General features: G+C 41.4%; 1 protein-coding gene across 1 annotated transcript; it reads right to left on the reverse strand.

Moving 5' to 3' along the window:
• Nucleotides 1–7,873: 7,873 nt before the first annotated feature.
• LOC149265332 (uncharacterized) lies at nucleotides 7,874–8,383 on the reverse strand. Its single transcript, XM_089403188.1, has one exon. The coding sequence runs from the start codon at nucleotides 8,381–8,383 to the stop codon at nucleotides 7,874–7,876; it is 510 nt and encodes a 169-aa protein (XP_089259314.1).
• Nucleotides 8,384–24,683: the final 16,300 nt, after the last annotated feature.

Here is a 24,683-nt window from a genome sequence, read left to right on the forward strand (position 1 = left end):
TTCTAGCCTAGACAGAAAATCAGCAACCACATTGTCCTTCCTTGGTTTATCTACTATGGTAATGCCAAACTCTTGAAGTAACAAAAGCCATCTCGTAATACGACCAGGAGTAATGGGTTTATTCATCAGATACCTGATTGCTGCGTGATCAGTATGTACAAAGGTGGGGTACCCGGTAATATAATGCTGAAACTTGTTGATGGCGTAGATGACAACGAGGAATTCTTTTTCGATCACTGTGTAGTTCAACTCAGTTGGAGCCAAGTTCTTACTAACATAGTTGATTGCATATGGTACGTTATCTACTTGCTGTCCCAAAATTGCCCCAACTGCTATCTGAGAAGCCTCAACATGGATATGGAATGGTAATGTCGAGTTTGGCCATCGAAGGATCTGTTAGCGCTTGAGATTTCACCCTAGGCTGAGGAAGGTAAACCTTCAAGGCAACATCAAACCATTTCACCTCGTAGCTAGCCCTACGGGGTATGAGAAGGCTCTCTCCGGTCTATCTCGGCAAATTTTCAATGGGGTGAGATGACCAATCAAAGGTAACACTGATATTAGGCTAGTAAACTGATTAAAAGGTTGATTTGGGGGTTTTTGGGGTTTTTTGGTGGCAAATTGAGGATCTGCAATTTTGGGGTGCGGGGATTTGACACAGTTTCTACAGGTGGGTCTTTGGGGCAAGGTAGGAGTTTGTGCTGATGCCTTTAGCTGAGATGGATGATCAAGGAAGAAAAAAGAGAAGCTAAAGAGGGAAAACAATGACTTTGAATCCTCTCTAGACAGTGGAAAACATAAACATTAAACAAATTTGAAAGCTGAGCATGGCAAGCATGAATTCAAACTTTATCACTTCATTTGTTTAATAAGCTGCAGTAAAGAAAGATATGGAACACATAAACACACTTACAATTACAATAATAGAACACACCATCAACACAAGAGTCCACAAGAATCCCAATGATGTCTGCAAAACCCTGGTCTTCCTTTTCCTCAAATTGCAGAGATACAAGTAAAATATACAATAGGAGCTTCTCCCTCAAGAGTCCAACTATGAAAATGAGCAAGAGAAGGCATAATATAGATGATCTAACTCCTTTCCCCACCTCTAGGGGTCGAGCTCAGCTTCCTAGGAGCTGTTTCAACTAATTCCAAACTAAGCACTAGATAATAGGCAATCAAAACAACTTGCCTCTAAAACTTAGGAAACCTATCCATGCATTAAATATTTACCATTTACATTCAAGAATCTCCTAGAAGTGATCAAGGAGAGTAAAAGTATCTTAGAGCCATGAAAGTTACATAAAAATCCATGATTTACATGCCCAAAAAGGTAACCCAAGTCAAAACTATACTTTTCTGGTCGAACTGGTCAAAATAGGCAAAATTCCTTGACATGCAGCGCACATGTGCCTGATGGGTAGCGCACATTGAGAGGCCTGTTTGAGGGCCTTTCCGGTGTCCAAATCAGGTGAAAAATAGCTCATTCGAAAGGTCTGCGAGTCTTCTTTCCAACCCCACCGGAATTTTTGAATTTGGAGTTCATTTGACCCCTCAAAACCCAATTCTCCCAAGACAGCTTTCTGCAACTCAAAATAGGGGCAGAAAGTCAAAATTTGCATGTGTTTTGACCTTTTGGAGGCCCAAATCTCCATAAAAACTGAAGTCCATCCATAGGTAAGTGTAACTTTGCATGAAAATTCCAAAAATTCTGAGTTTTTCCCGTTCTGAGTTGCCCCCATGTAGGGTAGCGCACTGGGCGCTACCCGTTAAAAGGCCAAAACCTGTCAATTTCCCAAAAATGTCAAAAATGCCTCAAAACTCTCAAAATTTCTTGTGCTAGCTGCTAGGAAGAGGCTAATGAGTATCATGGTGAGTGAGAGAAGCCTCAGCCAAGATACGGAGTGGTTTGGTCTTCTTCTTCCTCTTGAGGGCCTCGGACAACCTTCTTTGGACTTGGGGGAGGGATAGGGTTTACATATTAGGCCATGGGGGGGAATTTACATTTCTTTGCAAATAATAAGGGCAGAGACATAAGCATGACTTTGTGAAGAAAAGGGGGAACAAGGGAGGGAATCAAATGGGACCAAAAAAACCTTGAAACAAACATAAAACCCTAAAATTCTGCCCACATTGACAAACAATTACAAATATCTTTTTCCCTTGTATTCTTGGAGGCATAATCGAAAGCATGTAGACCCATAACCATCATCAACCCATCAAACAACATGTATAGAGCCTACCTCAACCCAATTTGCAAATTTGAAGAATATTTGAGTGAGTTTGAGGTGATTCTGGCTTTTACAGCTCAACGGGTAGCGCACCTCCCAACGGGTAGCGCCAGTTCAAAATTAACACTGCGGGCAGCCTCTCAACGGGTAGCGCACCTCTCAACGGGTAGCGCACATTCACAGCCTTGTTTGAGGGCCTTCCCGGTGTCGGAATTGGGTGCAGGATAGCTCGTTGGAAAGGTATTTGAGTCTACTTTCCAACCCAAGTGGAATTTTTCAATTTGGAGTTGATTTGACCTATCAACAATCAAATCTCCCAAGACTGGTCAAAAAGTGCCAAATGAGGCTGCCTGAAAGAAGAGTTCTGTTGCAGTCAACTTTTGAATGCCTTCCTCAACCCCAAATTTAGCTCATGATAGCTCATTAGAAATATATTTATTTCTATTTATCATTTTACCCATCAAGAAAATCATTTGGCCAACCCAGCTAGGAGAAAACTTGATTTTCCCAAGGTCACTACAGAGGTGTCTTTGGTTCTCCTGAGGCAACGGAATTCTTGACATCTCTCTCAAACCATGACACCTGTGTAAAAGGTAAAGAATTTTTTTCTTCTTTGGCATGTTTTGGACAATAACCTCTCTCAGTTTCCCAAAATTCATCTTTGATTGCTCAGAAACATCATTTGAGTGCCACTTGTCCCGATGTGTGAAACAAGGAATTTTGTCGAAATGGAGCGAAATGAAGGGGATAGGGGGCTTCTAAATTCTTGGGGAAATTTGTGGGAGTGGGGAGGGATGTTAGGAAGCAGGGGAAAGTGGAATCTCAGTGATTGAGTGAGGGGAAGGGGTCCAAAAGGGCAAAACACAGGCCCAACCTAGAAAATTGCCAGGTTGTAGCTAGAAACTAGGGTTTGTGCAAAAATGAGAAATTTGGCGGATCTAAGGGATGGGAAGTGTTTTATAAGGTACTTTAAGGATAGGGGAAGGTGTATGAACATCAGGAAACAAGTTTTGCCGATGATTTGACCGTCCAAGAAAAATTACCTTCAAAACCCTAGGAGAGGGAAATGACCTTGCCTAGGCACAACTGAAGCATGAACAAGATGTAAAATGACCCATTAGACACTGACATGATGATGACAACCCTCTGAATAATGATACACTCAGCTGAATGATGACATAGACTGACATTTGGGCAAACCCTAGGCCTAATGCCTAGTGACCAAATTTTGCTTGAAGACTCACTAAAATGACAAAATTTGACCTTGACACTTCAAAATCACTTTGTAAGAGCACATTTGATCACTGGAGGAAGGCTGGAAAGACTGACACTAACAGGATCTAAGCGCTACAAAAAAGTTCCTTGACCTTTACAAAGGCTGCATCACAGTCATCTGTCCACACAAAATATGCATCTTTTGTTAGTAATTGAAAAAGTGGATGGGCTATTTTAGAAAAATTTTCTATAAAACACCTGTAATAACCAGCACAACCAATAAATCTACATAACTGCGTGGGTGTTTTAGGTATCAGGAAGTATAATATTACCTTTATATTAGATGGATCCATTTGAATTCCAACAGATGAGAGTAAATGTCCAAAAACTATTCCTTCCTCCATCATCATGTGGCATTTTAGCGTACTTAAAGAGACATGCGTGCTTACATTTTTCAAGTACTTTTTTTTTTCAGATTTTCCAACCCCTTTTCAAATGAATCTGCGTATGGAGTGAAATAATCCATATAAATCTGAACACTTTCATCTACCAGATCAAAGAAAGTCCCGAAAATTTCCCTTTGGAATGTTGTACTTGCATTTTAGAGACCAAATGGAAGGACCTCGTATGCGAAAGTTCCCCAAGGACATGTGAAAGTGGTTTTATCTTGATCTTTGGGGGCTATCTGGATCTGGTTGTACCCGCTAAACCCATCCAGGAAGGAGAAGAAATTCTTCCCAGCCAGAGTATCCAAGACTTGGTCAATGAAAGGTAATGGAAAATGGTCTTTCTACATTGCCTTATTCAATTCTTTGTAATCCACACATATCCGCCATTAACCATTTTTCTTAGGAACCATCACCAATGGGGAAACCCATTGACTGTCTGAAATGGGGTAGATAAATCCCACGTCTAGTAGCTTTCTAAGTTCTTCCTTGACAATGTTTTTTAGAGCAGGGTTCATCCTTCTCTGAGGTTGTCTCACAGGATGACAGTCCTCTTTGATGTATATATGATGGGTGCATAAATTGGCCAGAATCCCTTTCATGTTTGTATACTCCTAGGCAAATGCTTCTTTGTGTTTTCGAAGAACATGCAATAGTTGTTTCGTCTAGGATTCTGACAGATCTGGATTAATATTCAGGGTCTTCCCTGGCTCTATTTCCACCAAAATGTTGTCATGAGACGCAGTTGTAGGTAGCTCATCGAATCCATTGGTTGTTCCGATTGAAGGTTTTAACCCCGTACAGAAATTACCTGCATATGAATTCTAAAACATAGAAAATAAACAATGCGAGATCATAACACATAAAACACATATACACAGAGATTTTCCCCTGGATCCCAAAACCGGGACTACTAGCTTGATTTTTCATTATGTTCCTTTCAATGTTACAATACATATTTATACATGCTAAAGCATCCAATACCATGGACTGAAAACCATCGTGGCTAATACCATGGACTAAAAACCATCACGTCCAATATCATCGATGGAAAACCATCGTGTCCAAAAAACATGTGCAAAAATCATGCACAGAACCATAGGTGGGTCCACCCAACCTAACATAGGGTCCAAAACCAAAATTTTCCGGGCCGCTGCCCTGGACCCCATAAAGTGGGGTTACGGGTGCCCTTCAAACCCCCTGTTAACTATATGGAAAAATATAACACAACCCAACATTCTCCCACTTGTTGTTTTCTTTCCACATGGGGCCACAAGAGAGCTTAGTCATTTTCCTAGCCCTGAAATGCCCATTGTCTCTCTACACCAAGAGAACTTCTTAGAGCTCACAAATTTTGTCAATGCATCTGCAGTATTATTCAAAGTGTCCACCTTTACCAGCAACACCTTTTTTTCTTCTATCATATCCCTCACAAAGTGATACTGAACATCAATGTGCTTTGTCTTTGAATGATATGCAGGGTTCTTTGCCAAGAAAATTTCACTTTGGCTCTCACAGTCTATCCTTATAGCTTCCTATACTAACCCCATGCTTGAACACAATCTTTGCAACCAAACTGTTTCCTTACTTGCATGAGTGGCTTCCATGTATTCTGCCTCTGTAGTTGATAGTGCCACTATAGATTGTTTCATACTCATCCAACTGACTGCACCTCCAAATAGGTTAAACACATACCCACTTGTAGATCTTCTCTGATCCAGATCTCCAGCCCAGTCTACATCAACAAAGCCATGAATATCCAACACTCTGTCCAATCCTGGTCTTCCTTGGTAGCACAGACCATAATCACTAGTGCCACGCAAATACCTAAAAACCCGCTTCACTGCTGTCCAATGCTCATTTCCTAGTTTTGACATAAAACTGCTCAATACTCTCACTGCATGTGAAATGTCTGGTCTAGTACAGATCATTGCATACATCAGGCTACCGGCTGCACTTGCATATGGAACACGAGACATGTCCTCTTCCTCTTCTTGTGTCTTGGGACATTGTTCAGCAGATAACCTCACACCTACAAGAATAGGAACTGTCACCCGTTTGCTATCTTGCATATTAAACCTCTACAATATTGTCTCAACATACTTCCTCTGGTTTAACCAGAGCTTCCTCTTTGCCTGATCTCTTTTAATTTCCATGCCCAAAATATAGTTTGCAGCACCAAGATCTTTCATGTAAAATTTGGAGGACAATTGGGTCTTCAAATCCTGGATAATTTCTTTGTCATTTCCAACCAATAACATATCATCCACATACAAGACCAGATAAATAACACGGTCACCAATTAATTTAAAATACACACAGTGATCTGCTTTGCTTCTAGTGAAGCCAAGTCCCCGTATAAATGTATCAAATTTCTGATATCACATCCTTGGTGACTGTTTTAACCCATACAGAGACTTCTTTAACTTGCATACCAGTTCTTTATTACCCTTCCTGCAAAGCCTTCAGGTTGCTTCATGTAGATTTCCTCTTCTAGATCCCCGTGAAGAAATGTTTTCTTCACATCCATCTATTCTACCTCAAAATCAAAAGCAACAGCAACAGATAAAAGTAATCTAATAGAAGTTACCTTGGCAACAGGAGAAAAAATATCACCAAAATCAATTCCCGACACTTGGGAATAACCTTTTGCTACCAACCAAGATTTGTATTTCTCCACTTTTTCTGCTGCATTTGTCTTCTTTTTGAACACCCATTTGCTGCCAATGGGTTTCCTTCCGGCCGGAAACTCCACCAAATCCCAAGCCTCATTTTTGTGCAAAGATGCCATTTCATCAACCATGGCCTCTTTCCAGAGTTTTCATCCCCTGAATCTACTGCTTCCTTCACAGTTATGGGATCATTGTTAGTAATAGATAAAACAAAATTTTAATAGAAAGCATATGGACTATACCTTTCAAGCTGCCTTCTTTCTCGAACTGATCTTCTCACAGCCAGAGTTTGTGGCTCTTCGTCTTCTAATTCCTCCTCTACTGTAAAGTCTGATTCTTCCTCCTTTAGCTCAAACTCTATCTTCTCAGGTTCCTTTCATTGGACTTCATGTTTAATAACATCTTTCACCTCTCTGAACACCACATCTCGCTTGTACACAACCTTGTGTGTGACTGGGTTCCAAAGCTTATAACCCTTTAAACCATCCTTGTACCCAATAATGATGCATTTTTAAGATTTGCTATCCAACTTGGTTTGTTTCTCCTTTGGAACATGTACATATGCATCACATCCAAATACCCTCAGATGTGAAAGAGATGGTTTCTTACGAGTCATTTCCCCTGGATCCAAAAACAGGGACTACCAACTTGATCATAACACATAAAACACATATACACAGAGATTTTCCCCTAGATCCCAAAACCAGGACTACCAGCTTGATTTTTCATTATGTTCCTTTCAATGTTACAATACATATTTATACATGCCGAAGCATCCAATACCATGGACCGAAAACCATCGCATCCAATACCATGGACCAAAAACCATCGCGTCCAATACCATGGACTGAAAACCATCACATCCAAAAAACATGTGCGAAAATCATGCACAAAACCATAGGTGGGTCCGCTCAACCTAACATAGGGTCCAAAACCAAAATTTTCCGGGGCACTGCCCCAGACCCCATAAAGTGGGGTTATAGGTGCCCTTCAAACCCCCTGTTAACTATGTGGAAATAATATAACACAACCCAACACCCATACTTTCCTACATTTCACAGCTCAAAACAGACTCTAGGATTCTCTAGGTTGAATCTGAAATAGAACAGGGATCACTAATAAAAGTAGTATTTGTATCATCTTTTGTTTCTATTTTCAACTAAAGAGCCTGTACAACAGTAAGGACTGGTCTTAATTCCTCATTTTCAGATTCAGATTCTTCCTTTGGTAAAGGTTTCTTGTGGACTGATGGTTTCACTGATGGACTAGGTTCTGGAGGAGGATATAACACTAAATTCTTAGTACTCTATCCATTCGAGATAACCATATGTCCAGAACGATACAAAATATAAGCGTCTGCAGTTGCCAGCCACGGTCTTCCCAGAATTAGGGGATGGCCACTAGCTAGGGATTGCATTTGCAGTACTAGGAAGTCCACATGGTAGTGCCATGAATCAACTGAGATTGTAATATCTTCTAACTTCCCTACCAGTTTAACCGTAGATTGATCCGCCAGCTCTAACATAGTAGGTGTAGGTTTCAAGTTCCGAAGACCCAATGCCTGCATGGTCTCAGTGGTAATGACATTTATGGCGGCACCCAAATCTACCAACACGTTTAGAATTTCTACTCCATTAATTTTCACGGTTAAAATTGGGTTCCCAGGATCCCCATATTTCATAGGCATGACCTTCCCCATCATAAAATCAGATAGCTTTCCCATAACATGAATGGTGAGTGGGTCCTTTGATTTCTTTTTAGGCTTCTTAGTGCAATATTCCCTGAGAGTTTTTGCATATATAGGTACATCCCTCATAGCTTGCAGCAGGGGGATCTTAACAAACAAATTTTGTAGCTCCCCTAACAAATCAAACTCATCTTGAGGGATCTGTTTACTCAAAGCCAATCATTCTGGATAGGGTGGTTCAGTTTGGTGTTTTTGAGTAATTAGCAGCTGAGGAGGTGTTCGATTTTTGCTGACTTGGTTCGATTCCTCTTCAACCATTTCTGGTTCCTTTACCTCATTGATAACTTGTTCAGTGATAACAGGTGAGGGTTGAGCATCTACTACCTGCCAAGATCTTAAATTCATCTCATACAATTCTATGGTGGAGATGTTGTATGAAGGTAGGTTGAGGGTGTCAGCTTGTTGAGCCCCTTTATTGTTAGGGTGTGGATTGGGTTGGATGGGAAGTTGAGGGAAAACAGGCTGATTACCAGTGGAAATATTAGAGGGCAACTGGAGTTGCTGTTGTGGCATTGGCTGGGGAAATTGCCTAGGAGGAGAAGGTCCATGCTAGTTGGAAGCCCACAAGGAACTCAAACTAGCTTGACGAGCCCATTTTTGCTAGGGTGGAAGATGGTACTGGGGCCACATAGGTGGATAAGGCATGGATTGGGGACCCATATTAAAATTACTAAAATATTGAGATGGGTCCGGGAACATACCTTGATTTCCCATTGATGACCGAGGTTTCCATGGCTTCTTAGGTCCCATAAATTACATCTGATCCATCTCTTCGCCTCTCCCTTAAAAAATGGCTTTCAATCCTGGCAAGGATGGGCATGAACTTGTTGCATGATTCAACTCACAGATTGCACATTCCTCTACAAAGTTCAATGGGCATTCCCTCTTTGGGTGTTTATTCCTACACTTTGGGAAAAATATATCCATAGTTCTTTCCAATTCCAGTTGTTTCTGTTTTACCTGCAGTGTGTCCATTTGTTGAGACAGGGTACTCAGCATATCAGTCCTCAAGCTGTCCAACAGATTTCCAATTTCTTCTTCTGTGACACCTCCACATGATACTTTCATTGACCGAATCCCTTTTTTATTCCTTTCAACTCCACTTGAGCACTAGATGCACAACTCACAGATGGTGTCAAAGTTATCTTTTGATATATCTCCCTTTTTGACTATGTTTAAAAATTCCAAAGAGTCCTCTCGAAAGGCCCGGAGAATGATAATTTTCAAAATGTCCTTATCCAGGTTGGAGTGACCTGATCTCTGCAATGTGTATTTAAAACGTTCCACATAGTCTTCCATATTTTCATCCTCTTTCTGTGTAAACTTGAAGAGTTCTTCCTTAATATCCTGTGATTTATAGTAATCCTGGTATTTCTCCAAGAAAGCAGTTTTCATCTCTTCCCATGTTGAAATAGTCCTTCCCCCAAGACCCATAAACCATCGCAGGGTTGTCCCCTTTAGTGTGGCAGGAAAGATTTTCAATTTATGAGCATCCATTATATAATCATATCCCTGACACACAATGTCAAATTCAAACAGGAACGTGTCGGGATCTTCTGAAGTAAGCCCATGAAAGCTAGGTAAAGTTGTTAAAGGAATGGGCTTTGTTGGTGTGCCAGTGCCAAGATCCCCAATTGGGAAGTCAATAGTGGAGGTTGTAGGTGCCATGAATATCCTCCAGTAATCACTGGGGATTTCAGTAGGCTCTGTAGGAGATGATGGAAGGGCTCTTATCACATGTGTTTGAGTTTCTTTAACAACACTTCCTCTATCCTTTGGTGATAGAAATGCTCCTACAACTTCTTCCTCTCTGTCACAGGGGCTTCACCCTTCATACCTCCTCTCTGCAACTTCTTCTTCACTACTGGAATGGGTTGGTCCGTGTTAGTGTCCCACCCTAACCCCCTTATTTATGTAGTAGGATCGATTCATAGTTATAGTTAAGTAAAGAGTCAATAAAGCCCATATTAATAATTGTAAGTGGTTAACCCGCATTTAATGACGGGACCACAGTTAGTTGCAAATGGGCCATGGTATTAGATAGATGGTATTAATAAGAACCATGGTATCGCTCCATGGTATTGCATGTATGAGTCATATATAAAGGATAAAGACTCCCTGCAAGGAGCATCGTGTCTTATTTTGTAATCGAGCTCTGCTCTATTGGAGGTTGCCCCATCGAAGAGGCAAGTGAACATTGCTCTCTGAATAATAAAATACCTTCTGTTATTTCTCACTGTTCTATGTTCTGGGTATATTTCTGTGCATATTTGATATTCTTGTATCATCTTGGAGGTTAAGAGCATAACAAGTGGTATCAGAGCGCTTTCCAGGGCCGGTGGGATCATCATTTCTTAGCAAATTTTTTTGGCTAGAGATGTGCTCTGGCGTCTTTAAACCACGATATCTGTTGTTGAGCGCATAAACCTGTGGATTTCGGGAGGCATGCACATAGGAAATACAAGAGGTGGTCACGCTTGTTGGACTCCCTTGTAACCCCTATGGGTACCCCTTCGAGTAGTAGCGCATTAGACAGAACCACGCATAGACTATCTTCCAAGTACCCTCTGGGTATATCGAAAGCCCCCTAGCTCCTTTGAAACCTCGCCATAGATAAACCGTCGGCCGTCTTGCTGCTACAGTACACCAAGAACAGGATTCGTAGAGATTACTCGCCCGTACGATAGGGTAGTTGGGTTGTACGGCTAAGGTTACGGTTGATCCTCCTTAGTTAGTGCCCTGAAACATTGGGCCAAGTACTACTGTCAGACCCTTATGTATATTGCGATCTGTGGCACTTGACACTCCTCGATACCATAGTTCCCTTCTTTATCTTTGGATCATGCATAATCTCTGCTAGATCAGATCTCGCAAGTGGGGGTTTTACAGCAGTAGCAACAATTAGTCCCGCCATTCAGATTTATCAGAAATCCATTCAGATCTATTGGATCCATCGGATCCGTAGCAGAAATCTATTCCGTTGTTCAAGATCTCTCTGATCAACTATTCAGATCTCTCAGATCCATCAGATCTGCCATCCAGATTTGAGTAGTTGTGTGGGTTCCTATACCTGGGCATGATTTTCACAGGACTTTTGGAAACATTGACATTTCGGAGATTTGGCGACTGCAATATTCCTAAGCAAGGAGTAAAACTCCGTTAGATGTTTTCAGGAAAAAAAAAGAAGTCTGAGACCCCCCAGAGCACTTATTGGTGACTTAGCCCATAAGAATCAGGACGACGAGCTGAGCAAGAGGGTACCATTCAATTGTAGTGCCAAAAAAATTCAGGCGGTCCGAAATTTCAAGTACATCGGATCGGTGCATGGTAGAAACTAGAGCTCAAGCTATGGCCAATGAGAAGATCGATAAAGTTGAACAATCCTTGAAAGAAATCCAAGACCAGTTGGTGACAATAACTAACACACTCTCTAAGGGCAAGGTGGAAGCCCGTGAGGAGGTGTATATTGGCAATGAACATAGTGAGGGTGAGTCTAGCCACTCTCTTCACCTCTGGGGCACCCAACAACAATCTTGTCCGGGAACACCCAAGTTGGATATGCATAAATTTGATGGTTCTAACCCAGTAGCATGGGTAGCACAAATGGAGCAGTATTTCAATCTGAATTACATCTTGGATAATGAGACTCAGCTTATGGTAGGGAGCATGTACTTGGACAGTGAAAGATGGCAATGGTGGCAATGGCATCAACATTGCAATGGAAGGCCCTTGACTTGGGACACCTTCAAAAAAGCTCTTATAGAGTGCTTTGACCATGACTCTACTTTTTTGGATCGTCTCACTAAGCTCTAATAGACTGGCACAGTGGATGAATATATTACAGCCTTTGAATCCTTAGCTTTCTGCACTATGGGTCTCCAAGATGAGTTCTACACTGAATGTTTTATCAGTGGTCTTAAAGAGGCCATACAAGCTCACGTCCGACTGCACCACCCTCCCACATGGTCGGAGGCTTGCAAGATAGCTCGTAAATTTGAACGTGCGTTAGCGGCCCAGTCCAATCGCCCAAATTTCACCGCCAAGGGTCACCCCCCACAGGCTCACAACACTACTCAAACACTTAAGGTTCAAAAGGTGTCACCTGCAGAAATGGCAGAAAGATGAAAGCAGGGATTATGTTACTACTGTGATGAAAAATACTCCCCCGGTCATAAATGCAAGGAGCCCAAATTCTTTCAAATTGATGCCACTGATCATAGCTCAGCGGAGGAAGCCCCACCATTTGAGGAACCTGAGGAGGAAGAAGAGGACAACCAGAAGGACAATGTCCCTGATGAACCAGTTATTTCACTGCATGCTTTCGCAGGGATTTCTTCACTTCAAATTCTCAAAATTAGAGGTTTTATTAAGCTTCGCCCAGTAGTAGTCCTGATTGATAGTGGAAGTACACATAATTTTATCCATAAAAAAATCACAGAAGCAGTGCATTGTTTTGTATGAGCATTTTTTAACTTCCAAGTCCAAATTTTAGATGGGGGAATAATGAAATGTGACGGCCGCTGTGAAAATGTCAAACTTCAAATGGGTGATTAGCAGTTGAAGACCCACATGTTTTCCATACACATGGGAGGGTGCGACATTATCCTCGGTGTTGAATGGCTTCGCACACTTGGGCCAATCACAATGGATTTCCAGGAGTTATATATGAGCTTTAAGTAGAACGACTACACACATACCCTCCGCGGACTCAAGGCGGGAGCTCCCTCTATCATCAACTCACATAAGATGGAAAAATTGTTAAAAAAGGGCCATCATGGAGTTGTAGCTCAATTTAATGCCATCCAGGTAGTCGAACCCAATTTGTTGAGATTGCAACAAGATGATGGAGCTTAGTGAAAAGAGTCGCCTTCACTAAGTGGGCCCGCGGGCTATTTTTGGCGCAAGTCTATTTCTAGACTATGTCTATTTTTAGACATATGGATCATGTCTATGGATTGCAGGTTGCTGTTTATGGATTATTGATCAAGTTGGGAAAAAATAGATGGACTTCTATTTTTGATGAAAGTGTGAGTGATCAAAGTCTATTTTTAGACTGGCTGTCAAAAATAGAAAAGTCAAATATTATTATCTCACAATAATATTTGGACTATAAACTTAATCTTATTCTCTTGGAGCACTTCAGTTTGAGCTACAGAGGTGGCACATGCAGCTGTCAGGAGGAAATATGCTTTTCTTATGAGTCAGTTGAGTTGTTTCATGCATGACTTCAGTTAGAACTCAATCAGTTGAGTTTGGTGGAGTTGATTGTGGAGTTGATGGAGTTGTGTTCAGTTTAGCTTTGTTAAACTGGTTGTATTTAGTCTAACTGGAAAATAGACTAGAGATGAGTTGGGTGAATTAGTTATTAATTAATTCACAAGTTATTAACTCATAATACAACTAATGAATACATCAGTTAACTCAGTTGCATGTCAGTGCATGTTCAGTTCAATGGGGACAGGTGGTAGAGAATCAGATTGCTATCAATTGTGACTATAGTTGTGCACCAGATCTTGCACAATCAAGGGATTGAGTATGCCAATGAGTTTGCTCACGTATTTGCCCACATTATAGCTTGTGCTCACGTCCAACAAAGTGTGAGTGACTATTTTGCAGGTGAAAAACGAGTTTGGTGAGCCATTCTCATCAGTTCTTGAGCAGGTATTGAGCAGTGGAGGCAGGCAAGCAGTGGAAGAGATTTGGAGATCAGATCTGAGCTGTATTGTGTGTAACAGAGGTGGAGATACTTGTGAGAAGTATTATTCTGTGTAATGTTACATGACTCAATCATTAATATACAAATAGTTGGGGTTTTTAACGAGATGCTTTCCCCGGGATACATACTGTGTTAATGTGTGAATGCTCTTGATGTTTTATTGTTATTGATGCTGCTATATTGATGATCAACGTAGAGGAGCTTATGTATTGTGTAAGTTTTCCGCAATAGTACATGATCAGGATAATCTCCATTGAATATGTGTTAAATTATTCAAAATTTCTACATGGTATCAGAGCTGTTGATCATCAGATCTACTATTCAGGAAGTGTTTACATTCTATTTCTTCAGGCAGAGTCTGTAATCGGGCCAGGTAGCCTCTGGATTCATCCTTCCTTTGGAAGGTGAGATATCTGGTGAATGCCCATACAGTCAATCTCTGTACGAGAAATATTTTGTTCTCACGAATTCTAGATCGGAAGCATTTGAGTTGGTTGTTGGTGGAATTTGAATTTGCAGCAGTGTTTTCTTGGTGACAATGCAGCAATGTCTTTCAACGGATTGTGATTGGAGTATGCTCTTGAGGGCAGCTCAAACTATATTGCATGGAAGGACAGGATGGAGGCATTATTGGATGATAACGGGCTGAAGGAGTTCATAGATACGGATATCCCAAAGCCTACTGATGCTGCTGAGGCGGAAGTTTGGCAAAAGAAGACTGCAAAATGTCGAAGGATTCTGTTGGAGGGCGTGAAGGATCACATTGTGTCCAGCCTCCATGGAAAGGCTACTCCATATTTGATGTGGAAATCATTAACAGAATTATTTGAAAGCAAGAGCGATCAGAGGAAGCTGGCGCTCAAAGATAAACTCAGAAACATTAAATGCGAGAAGGGTGACAATATTCCCAAGTATCTCACGAAGTTCACTCAGTGTCGAGATGAGCTGGGAAGTATGGGGGTTACTGTCGATGATGAGGACTTGGTGAGCTTGGCTCTCCTTGGTCTTTCGAAGAGTTGGCATTTCTCTCAGGACTCTATCAATGGTCGGGAGAAGTTGCCAGGATGGGAAAGACTATGGTCAGATCTTGTGCAGGAGGAGATCAGGCGGAGTACCAGGGACGGATCTTCGTCAAAGGGAGCTGATGAAGAGAATTGTGCTTTGGCTGCCAAAGCAAAGAAAGGGAAGAGCAAGAAAGCTTCCCAGTCTGGTGCGAAAGGCAAGAAGCAGGATATGTCCAAGGTGAAGTGTTTTCACTGTCACTAGCACGGACACTATGCCACAAATTGTCCGTAGAAGAAGAAGAACAAGCAGGCTGCTGGATCTTCAGCAGGAGAGGCTCTAGCCTCATAGTTTGAGCTTGATTTTTCATTGATCGCATGCTTGGTTTCAAGTGTGATGGGATCAGTGTGGTTCTTGGACAGTGGTGCGTCTTTTCACATGATGGGAGATAGACATTTGTTCTCTGATCTGGAGGACAAAGATCTTGGAGTGCACATCGAGATGGGCGATGATGGTAGATACAGTGCGACCGGTATCGGTACCATTTCCTTTGAGAGGGAGTCTGGTAAACCCTTTGTATTGAAGGAACTCATGCATGTTCCAGGATTGAAGAAGAATCTCATCTCAGTGGCGATGTTAGAAGACAAGGGGTATGATGTTGTTTTCAGCGAGGGAAAGGCCTTCCTGCGCAGAAAGACAACTGGTGAGACCTGGAAGATAGGAGTTCGAGTGAGGAACCTTTATCAGTTGCATGTAGATGGATGCGCAGGAATGGTAGGCAAGGCAGAAGGATTGGTGAACCGGGATGATGGCGAGTTGTGGCACAGGAGATTGGGTCATTGTTGGGTCCCTATAATACTAGTGATTACCACATTATTATTATAGTTACACCCCTTATTTATATTGTTGTGCCCATATTACCCCCATGTTGTTATTTCTGTGCCCCATAGAATCCCTCTATTGTTATTTTTGTGGCTTTATATTATTATTGTTAGGTCGGCTGGATTATATTGTGACTCCTTAGACTCCTATATATAGAAAGGAGGTTTTGTCATTTGTATCATCCAAGAATTGTTCATTTATTTAATGTAAAGGAGGTTTCCCCCTCGAAGAGGCTGAATTCTAAGGTGTTGATCTATCTTTTCTATCTTTTCTTGAGCTGGTTTCATAACATTTGGTATCAGAGCTTTGGATTCTAGGGTTTCGCTGCTCCAAACAGGTCATCATGGAATTTTCGCTATAACTTTTTTTCTGTAACGTTTCAGAAGTTGCAAAACAAACCCATTTGAGAAGAAATCGCGTTGAACCTTGGGTCCAAATTTCAGAGTTTTTCGCGCGATATTTGCGGAGATATGACCTGAGGAAGTTGGTCTTTTTGCAAACTCCTGAATTACATTCAAAACAGGTGACCTGGGGAAAATTGTCATAACTTTCTCTCTGGGGATCGGATTGAAATTTCGTAAGAAGGTACAGAAAGAGGACGGACTTTAGTTTCTTGTATGAAAGTTTCAGATCCAAAGGTTGAAACAGTGACTCGTGGTACGTCGTGCAAGTTCGCTCTACTGAACTAGTCTAAAAGCAAGTCAGTGTGGGAGATTTCACATAACTCTTCCTTGGAGAATCCAATTTGGGTCAGACTTGTGGCATTGGAAAGAGAACGAAGAAGGATACTACAGGTGGAAACTTCAAAATTGGATGATCTGAAATTATAGAGATACACCAGATTCAATATCAGGCTTCTATAAAGTGAAAAAAGGTGTGTAGTTTTTTTTTAAATTTTGGTGTAAGCTTGGTTTAACGGAATTCAAAGGGCATAGTAAAGCATTATTATCGGTAACGGATGCCCCGAGGAAAGAAAATGCAAACACCTAGTAAGGAACCTGAAAGCTCTAGCATGACTCATGAAGAAGAGGAAGAAATGCTACATGATATATCAAAATTACAAGAACAAGTGCAACTAATGTCACGCTCACAAAAGCTAACAGAAGCTAAGATAAATGGCGTGGAATCTAAGATAAATGGTGTGGAATCTAAGATAAAGGGCATGGAAGCTAAGATGGATGATTTGAAGACGGATTTGAAGACAAACATGGCGGATTTGAAGACAGATTTGAAGACAGATTTAAAGACAGACATGGCAGATTTGAAGACAGATTTGACAAATTTTCTACAAGAAATACTTACTAATGGTGAAAAGGGTGTAAAGGAAACTCATGATGTGAAAAAAAGTAATGTTAATCATGATTCCATAGACTCTAATGTTGGATCGAAGACCCACCATATTCCAAAAATCGATATGAGGAAGTTTGATGGCAAGGATCCTGCCACATGGATATTACAGATGGAGCAGTTCTTCGATCTCAATAATGTGCAAAACACACAAAAGGTACGTATGGCAACTGTATATTTGGAACCAAATCAATTTGTATGGTATCAATGGCTTTTCTCTCATAAAAAATTTATCACTTGGGCAATTTTTACGAAAGAATTGATAGCACATTATGAAGATACAAAAAGCAACACTTTTTTTAGCCAATTGATAAGTCTCAAACAAAAGGGTTCAGTAATGGAGCACATTGAGGAGTTCCAAAAATTGAACATAAGGGTAAAAGATATTCCAGAGGAGCATAGGATTGATGTGTTCATAGGGTCTTTAAAGGATAATATCCAACATGATGTTCGCCTTTGGGAACCTGATTCATTAGAGAAGGCATTCAGGTTAGCAAGAAAAATGGAAAGAAAAATTATGGCAACTAGGAAGCATACCACTCACAACTATAAAGACGGAAGTGTTGTTGCCCCTAGTCTTCCACAACCTATAAGGTTGACACCACAACAATTGGAAGAAAAAAGAGAAAAAGGGCTTTGTTACAGTTGTGATAGCAAATACACTAAAGGTCATAAGTGTGCTGAGAAGAAATTATTCTACATAGATTGTGAAGAGGAAGAAGAAAAGGAGCAAGAAAGGTCAAAAGAAGAAGATATACTCCAGGAACAAAGCCTAGATGAAGAACAAATAAATCCGACCATATCTTGTAATGCATTGGCGGTAATTACCACTCCTCAAACCATCAAGATAGAAGGACAAATCAAGAAGAAAAAGGTAATAGTGTTGATTGATTCAGGAAGCACCCACAATTTTATTCATTGTAGGGTAGCAAAAGAATTGAATTGCTTCCTATATCCAGCACCAGAGTGTCAAGTGATGATTGCAAATGGAGGAACAATAAATTGCTCTGGAAAGTGCCATAATATCAAGCTATCCATGGGAGAATATGTATTGACTAGCCCAATGCTTTCCATTCCAATGGGAGGTGCTGATGTTGTACTAGGAGTCCAATGGCTACAATCCTTGGGTACAATAGCTTTTAATTTTCAAGAACTTTTCATCAAATTTTCTACGGAAGGAAAGGAAGTTGAATTAAGGGGTATTGCAGGGAAACCAGGAAAGATAATCAGCTCTAATGGTATGACAAAGCTTCTAAAAAAAAGCAAAGAGGTGTAATTGCACAATTATGTTCGCTAGATGTTTCCACATCGGAATCATCTATTTCTCCAGATCTCCAAAAAGTCCTGGACAATCATTCCAAGGTATTTGAGACTCCCAAAGGTCTCCCACCTATGCGTGATCATGATCATGCTATTCATCTGATTCCAGGAAGTGTTCCTCCAAACATCAGGCCGTACAGATATCCCTATGTCCAAAAAAGTGAAATTGAACGTATGGTTGCAGAAATGCTAGAGGCTGGTATAATTCAACCAAGTCAAAGTTCTTTCTCTGCTCCAGTAGTATTGGTGCACAAGAAGGATGGATCATGGCGCATGTGTCCGGATTATAGGGAGCTCAACAAGCTCACTATTAAAGATAAGTTCCCCATTCCTGTCATTGATGAATTACTGGATGAATTGCATGGATCAATTTACTTCACCAAGTTGGATCTTCGTTCGGGATATCATCAAATCAGAATGAAGATTGAAGACATTCCGAAAACGGCATTTAGAACTCATGAGGGTCATTATGAATTTTTGGTCATGCCTTTTGGCCTTACCAATGCACCTTCAACATTTCAAGGTTTGATGAATTCAATTTTCAAACCATTCCTTAGAAAATTTGTGTTAGTATTTTTTGATGATATACTAATCTACAACAAGTCTTGGAAGGATCATGTTGAACATGTTGACAGGGTGCTACAACTATTGGAGGAGAAACAATTATATGCAAAAAGATCCAAATGTTTCTTTGGAGTCCAGGAGGTGGAATATTTGGGTCATATTGTATCTCATGAAGGAGTTAAGGTAGACCCTAGCAAAATTAAAGCCATTAAGGAATGGAAAATCCCCACATCCATAAAGCATCTGCGAGGATTTCTTGGGTTGACAGGGTATTATCGCAAGTTTGTTAAGAATTATGGGAGAATAGCAGCACCTCTAACAACATTATTGAAGAAAGATGCATTTTCATGGACTCCGGAAGCAACAAAGGCCTTTGAACATCTTAAAGAGGCAATGTGCCAAGCACCGGTCTTAGCTACACCGGACTTCACAAAAACCTTTATTGTGGAATGTGATGCTTCAGGAAATGGAATTGGTGTTGTTCTAATGCAAGATGAAAGACCCATTGCTTTTGAAAGTCGTCCAATCAAGGGAAAGTTTTTAAGAAAAGCTATTTATGAGAAGGAAATGTTGGCAATACTCCATGCACTTAAGAAATGGCGACCCTACCTAATGGGAAGACACTTCAAGGTAAAAACGGATCATGATAGCCTTAAATACTTTTTAGAACAAAGATTATCCTCTGAAGAGCAACAAAAGTGGGTCACAAAGATGTTGGGTTATGACTTTGAAATCATCTACAAAAAAGGGAAGCAAAATGTGGTGGCAGATGCACTCTCAAGAAAGGATGAGGATGTGGAAGCATTGTTGTGCGCCATTTCTATTATCCAACCAGATTGGATAAACGAAGCAAGGGAGGAATGGAAGAATGACGAAGAAGTGTGGGCACTTATTCGAAAGCTACAACAAGATTCCAGTACGTCTGATACATTTAGCTGGAAAAATGATTCGTTATGGTACAAAGATCGCTTATACCTCTGTAAGAATTCCCAGCTAAAACAAAAGATTCTTATGGAATTGCACACTTCTCCCTTAGGAGGGCACTCAGGATTTTTAAAAACTTACCACAGGGTTAAGAAGGAATTTTTTTGGGATGGCCTTAAATCAGATATTCAAAATTTGTGGCGGAATGTTTGGTTTGCCAACAAAATAAAGTTGAAACAATTAAGACACCGGGTCTATTACAACCTTTATCCATTCCAAGCCAACGTTGGGAGGAGGTTTCAATGGATTTTATCACAGGTTTACCCAAGTCTGAGGGAAAGAGTGTCATCATGGTGGTAGTTGACAGACTTACCAAGTATGCACACTTTTGTGCATTATCACATCCATTTAAAGCCAGTACAGTTTCTACTGCATTTATGGAAACAATTCAAAAGCTACATGGAAACCCAAAGATTATTGTAAGTGACAGAGATCCCATTTTCACTGGAAATTTTTGGACAGAATTATTTTCTTGTCTTGGTACTCAGTTAGCTCATAGCTCATCTTATCATCCTCAATCTGATGGGCAAACTGAGATAGTAAACAAATGTTTGGAAGGATATCTTCGTTGCTTTGTATCTGATAAACAGACACAATGGGTCAAATGGTTGCCTCTGGCTGAATGGTGGTATAACACTTCCTTCCATACAGCAACAAAAATGACCCCATTTATGGCACTTTATGGGTATCAACCACCATCCATCACATCATATTTAAGAGAAAATTCTAAGGTTCAGGCAGTGGAACATCACATCGAACATCAACAACAAGTCCTCCAACTCTTAAAGGATAACCTCGTGTTGGCACAAAATAGAATGAAACAACAGGCAGATCAACATCGCAGTGAAAGAAGTTTTGATGTAGGTGATTGGGTATTCCTACGGCTACAACCGTATAAGCAAATGTCCCTAAAGCAAGCTAATTATCACCAAAGTATTATGGTCCGTACAAGGTGTTGCAAAAGATTGGTACTATGGCATACAAATTGGAGCTTCCTGCAGCTTCTCGATTGCACCCAGTTTTCCATGTTTCATGTTTAAAGAAGGTTATAGGCGACAAGCTCCCAGTTCAAACAATATTGCCAGAACTTGATGAGGAAGGAAAAATTATATTGGAACCGGAAGCAGTCACAGAAACAAGAACTCGACAGCTACGAAATCGATCAATTTCAGAGTATCTTATCAAGTGGAAGAACTTATCCGCTGAAGATTCCACATGGGAGGATGAGAATTTTATGCAGAAGTATCCAGAACTACTCAAGCGTTGAGGACAACACTTTTTTGAAGGAGAGGGGCATGTTGGGTCCCTATAATACTAGTGATTACCCCATTACTATTATAGTTACACCCCTTATTTATATTGTTGTGCCCATATTACCCCCATATTGTTATTTCTGTGCCCCATAGAATCCCTCTATTGTTATTTTTGTGGCTTTATATTATTATTGTTAGGTCGGCTGGATTATATTGTGACTCCTTAGACTCCTATATATAGAAAGGAGGTTTTGTCATTTGTATCATCCAAGAATTGTTCATTTATGTAATGTAAAGGAGGTTGCCCCCTCGAAGAGGCTGAATTCTAAGGCGTTGATCTATCTTTTCTATCTTTTCTTGAGCTGGTTTCATAACAGTCACCTTCACCATGGAGCTTTGAAGATACTGCAACAGATCACTACAGGGCTTCCTAAAGGCACACTTGCGTAGTCATATCAGTGCAAGGGGTGTACTTTGGGGAAGTTTGTGAAAGCCACCTTTCACGAGAAGGATAGTCGCGCCACGATGATCCTTGAGAGAATTCACACAGACGTGTGTGGACCTTTCTCAGTTGCTTCGACAACAAAACACAGGTATTATGTGATTTTTGTTGATGATTTCTCTCGTAAGTGCTATATCTTCTTCATGCAGAAGAAGAGCGAGACATATTCAAAGTTCTGTGAATTCAAAGCACTGGTCGAGAAGGAGTCGGGGAAGAAGGTGAAGGTTCTTAGGAGCGATAATGGTGGTGAATACATCTCGAACGAGTTCAAGGATTTCTGCAAGACAGAAGGGATTCGTAGAGAGCTCGTAGCTCCCCATAACCCACAGCAGAACGGGGTAGCTGAGCGGAAGAACAGAACGATTGTGGGTGCTGCATGGGAAATGTTGCATGATCAGGGCCTACCCCTTCACTTGTGGGCAGAAGCATGCAATACAGCAGTTTATGTGCAGAACCGTTGTCCTCATAGGATACTTGGCATGAGTACACCCGAGGAGGCTTATTCTGGTAAGAAGCCTGATCTTTCTCATTTGAGGATTTTTGGTGCTAATGTTTACATGCATGTGACGAAGGATGCCAGTAAGAAGTTGGAGCCGACCGCAGAGGTTGGGATATTTGTGGGGTACACTGATACGCCACACAACTATCATGTGTATTTGCCAGACAGTGGTAAAACTGTTGTGCGACGGGATATAAAATTTCAGGAGGAGAAAGCCATGAAGTGTTCGCTTGAGAGGGAGCTACACTTGCATGCAGATGAGGAGCTATTAGTTCCTAAGGATGAGCTTCAGGACGTGGATCAGCCACAGGACGAGGTTCATGGAGTGGAAGAGACCACTCATGCAGCGCCAACCATCAGAGGACGAAAGCGCTTAACAGAAGCTGAGCGACTGGCTCAAGATGCAGAGAAAGTTGTAGGACCACCTACAGCCCAACGCAGGTAGAGATAGTCACCTGATCGGTACACTGGATACATGGCTCTTATGAGCAAGTGTGTTGTGACTGAGCCATCCTCTTTCGAGGAAGCTGTGGAGGATCCCGCATGGGTAGACGCCATGGTGGAAGAGTATGATTCTATTGTCAAAAACAGTGCATGGGAGATTGTTCCTAGACCGGAAGGGAAATCAGTGGTGGGTTCGAGATGGATCTACAAAGTTAAGCAGGCAGTTGACGGGAGTGTGGAGAAGTACAAGGCAAGATTTGTTGCCCGAGGCTTTTCACAGATTGAGGGAATCGATTATGAGGAGACCTTTGCACCTGTCGCAAGGTATTCTTCCATACGGACGATTCTTTCTCTCTCAGCGCAGATGGGATGGCACATTCATCAGATGGATGTGAAGACTGCGTTCCTCAACGGAGTCATTGAGGAGGAGGTGTACATTGAGCAACCCGAAGGCTTTGAAGTCTTCAGCAGCGAGTCACATGTGTGCAGGCTCAAGAGAGCGCTGTATGGGTTGAAGCAAGCACCACGTGCTTGGTACACACGGATAGACAACTATTTCGCAGGACTTGGATTCTCCAAGAGCGAGGCGGATCCAAACCTATACCAGATTGTGGTGGAGGGTAAGTTGCTTATCATTGTACTGTATGTTGATGATTTGATTCTAACGGGTGATGAGCTGTTCATACTGTCATGCAAGAAGGATCTTGCTACAGAGTTTGAGATGAAGGATTTGGGCCTCCTTCACTATTTCCTGGGATTGGAAATATGGCAGCGCAGTGGTGGACTGTTTGTTTCTCAGGAAAAGTATGCTCGGGATATACTGGAGAAGTTCAACATGCATGGCTGCAAGCCTGTTGATACTCCTCTTCCTGGAGGTTGGAGGAAGGAGGATGCCACTTCGGGAGAAGAAGTGGATGCCACTGTTTATCGACAGTTGGTGGGGTTGTTGATGTATTTGGTCAATACACGACCTGATATATGCTATGCACTTAACCAGCTTTCACAAGCTATGGTTAAGCCTACCAAGCTCTTCTGGAAGGCGGGCAAGCATGTATTGCGCTACTTGAGAGGCACATCAGGATATGGTCTGTGGTACAGACAGGAGGATGAGGTGAAGCTATGTGGCTTCACGGATGCAGATTGGGCAGGGAGCCCAACGGACAGAAAGAGCACATCAGGAGGGGTCTTCAGTATTGGATCGATAGCAGTTTCTTGGTACAGCAGGAAACAGAGATCTGTGGCACTCAGTTCAGCGAAGGCCGAGTATATGGTAGCAAGTTTGGCTGCATGCGAGGCTATATGGATGAGGAAGATCTTGGTTGGTTTGTTCGGTTCTCATTTGGATCCTACTGTGATTTACTGTGATAACCAGAGTTGCATTAAACTCTCGGCTAATCCTGTATTTCATGATAGATCTAAACATATTGACATCAGGTACCATCATATCAGAGATTGTGTGCAACGGAGGATCATTTTACTTTCGTACATTCCAACGGAGGATCAGGATGCTGATATTCTGACGAAGGCTCTCACCAGGAGCAAATTCGAGTACCACCAAGGCAGGATAGGGGTTGTTGATAATCCATATCTTGTTGAGATGGAGTGTTGAGATTGCAACAAGATGATGGAACTTAGTGAAAAGAGTCACCTTCACTAAGTGGGTCCGCAGGCTATTTTTGGCGCAAGTCTATTTTTAGGCTATGTCTATTTTTAGACATATGGATCATGTCTATGGATTGCAGGTTGTTGTTTATGGATGATTGATCAAGTTGGGAAAAAATAGATGGACTTCTATTTCTTATGAAAGTGTGAGTGATCAAAGTCTATTTTTAGACTGGCTGTCAAAAATAGAAAAG

This window comes from Pinus tabuliformis, chromosome 6 (assembly GCF_031772625.1).
Source record: "Pinus tabuliformis cultivar Carrire ecotype Pingquan chromosome 6, CPIR1, whole genome shotgun sequence".
NCBI classification, from domain to species: Eukaryota; Viridiplantae; Streptophyta; class Pinopsida; order Pinales; family Pinaceae; genus Pinus; species Pinus tabuliformis.

What these genes read in the sequence shown, in the direction of transcription:
- LOC149265332 (XM_089403188.1), bottom strand. Translation starts at nt 8,383, where the DNA reads ATGAGGGATGTACCTATATATGCAAAAACTCTCAGGGAATATTGCACT.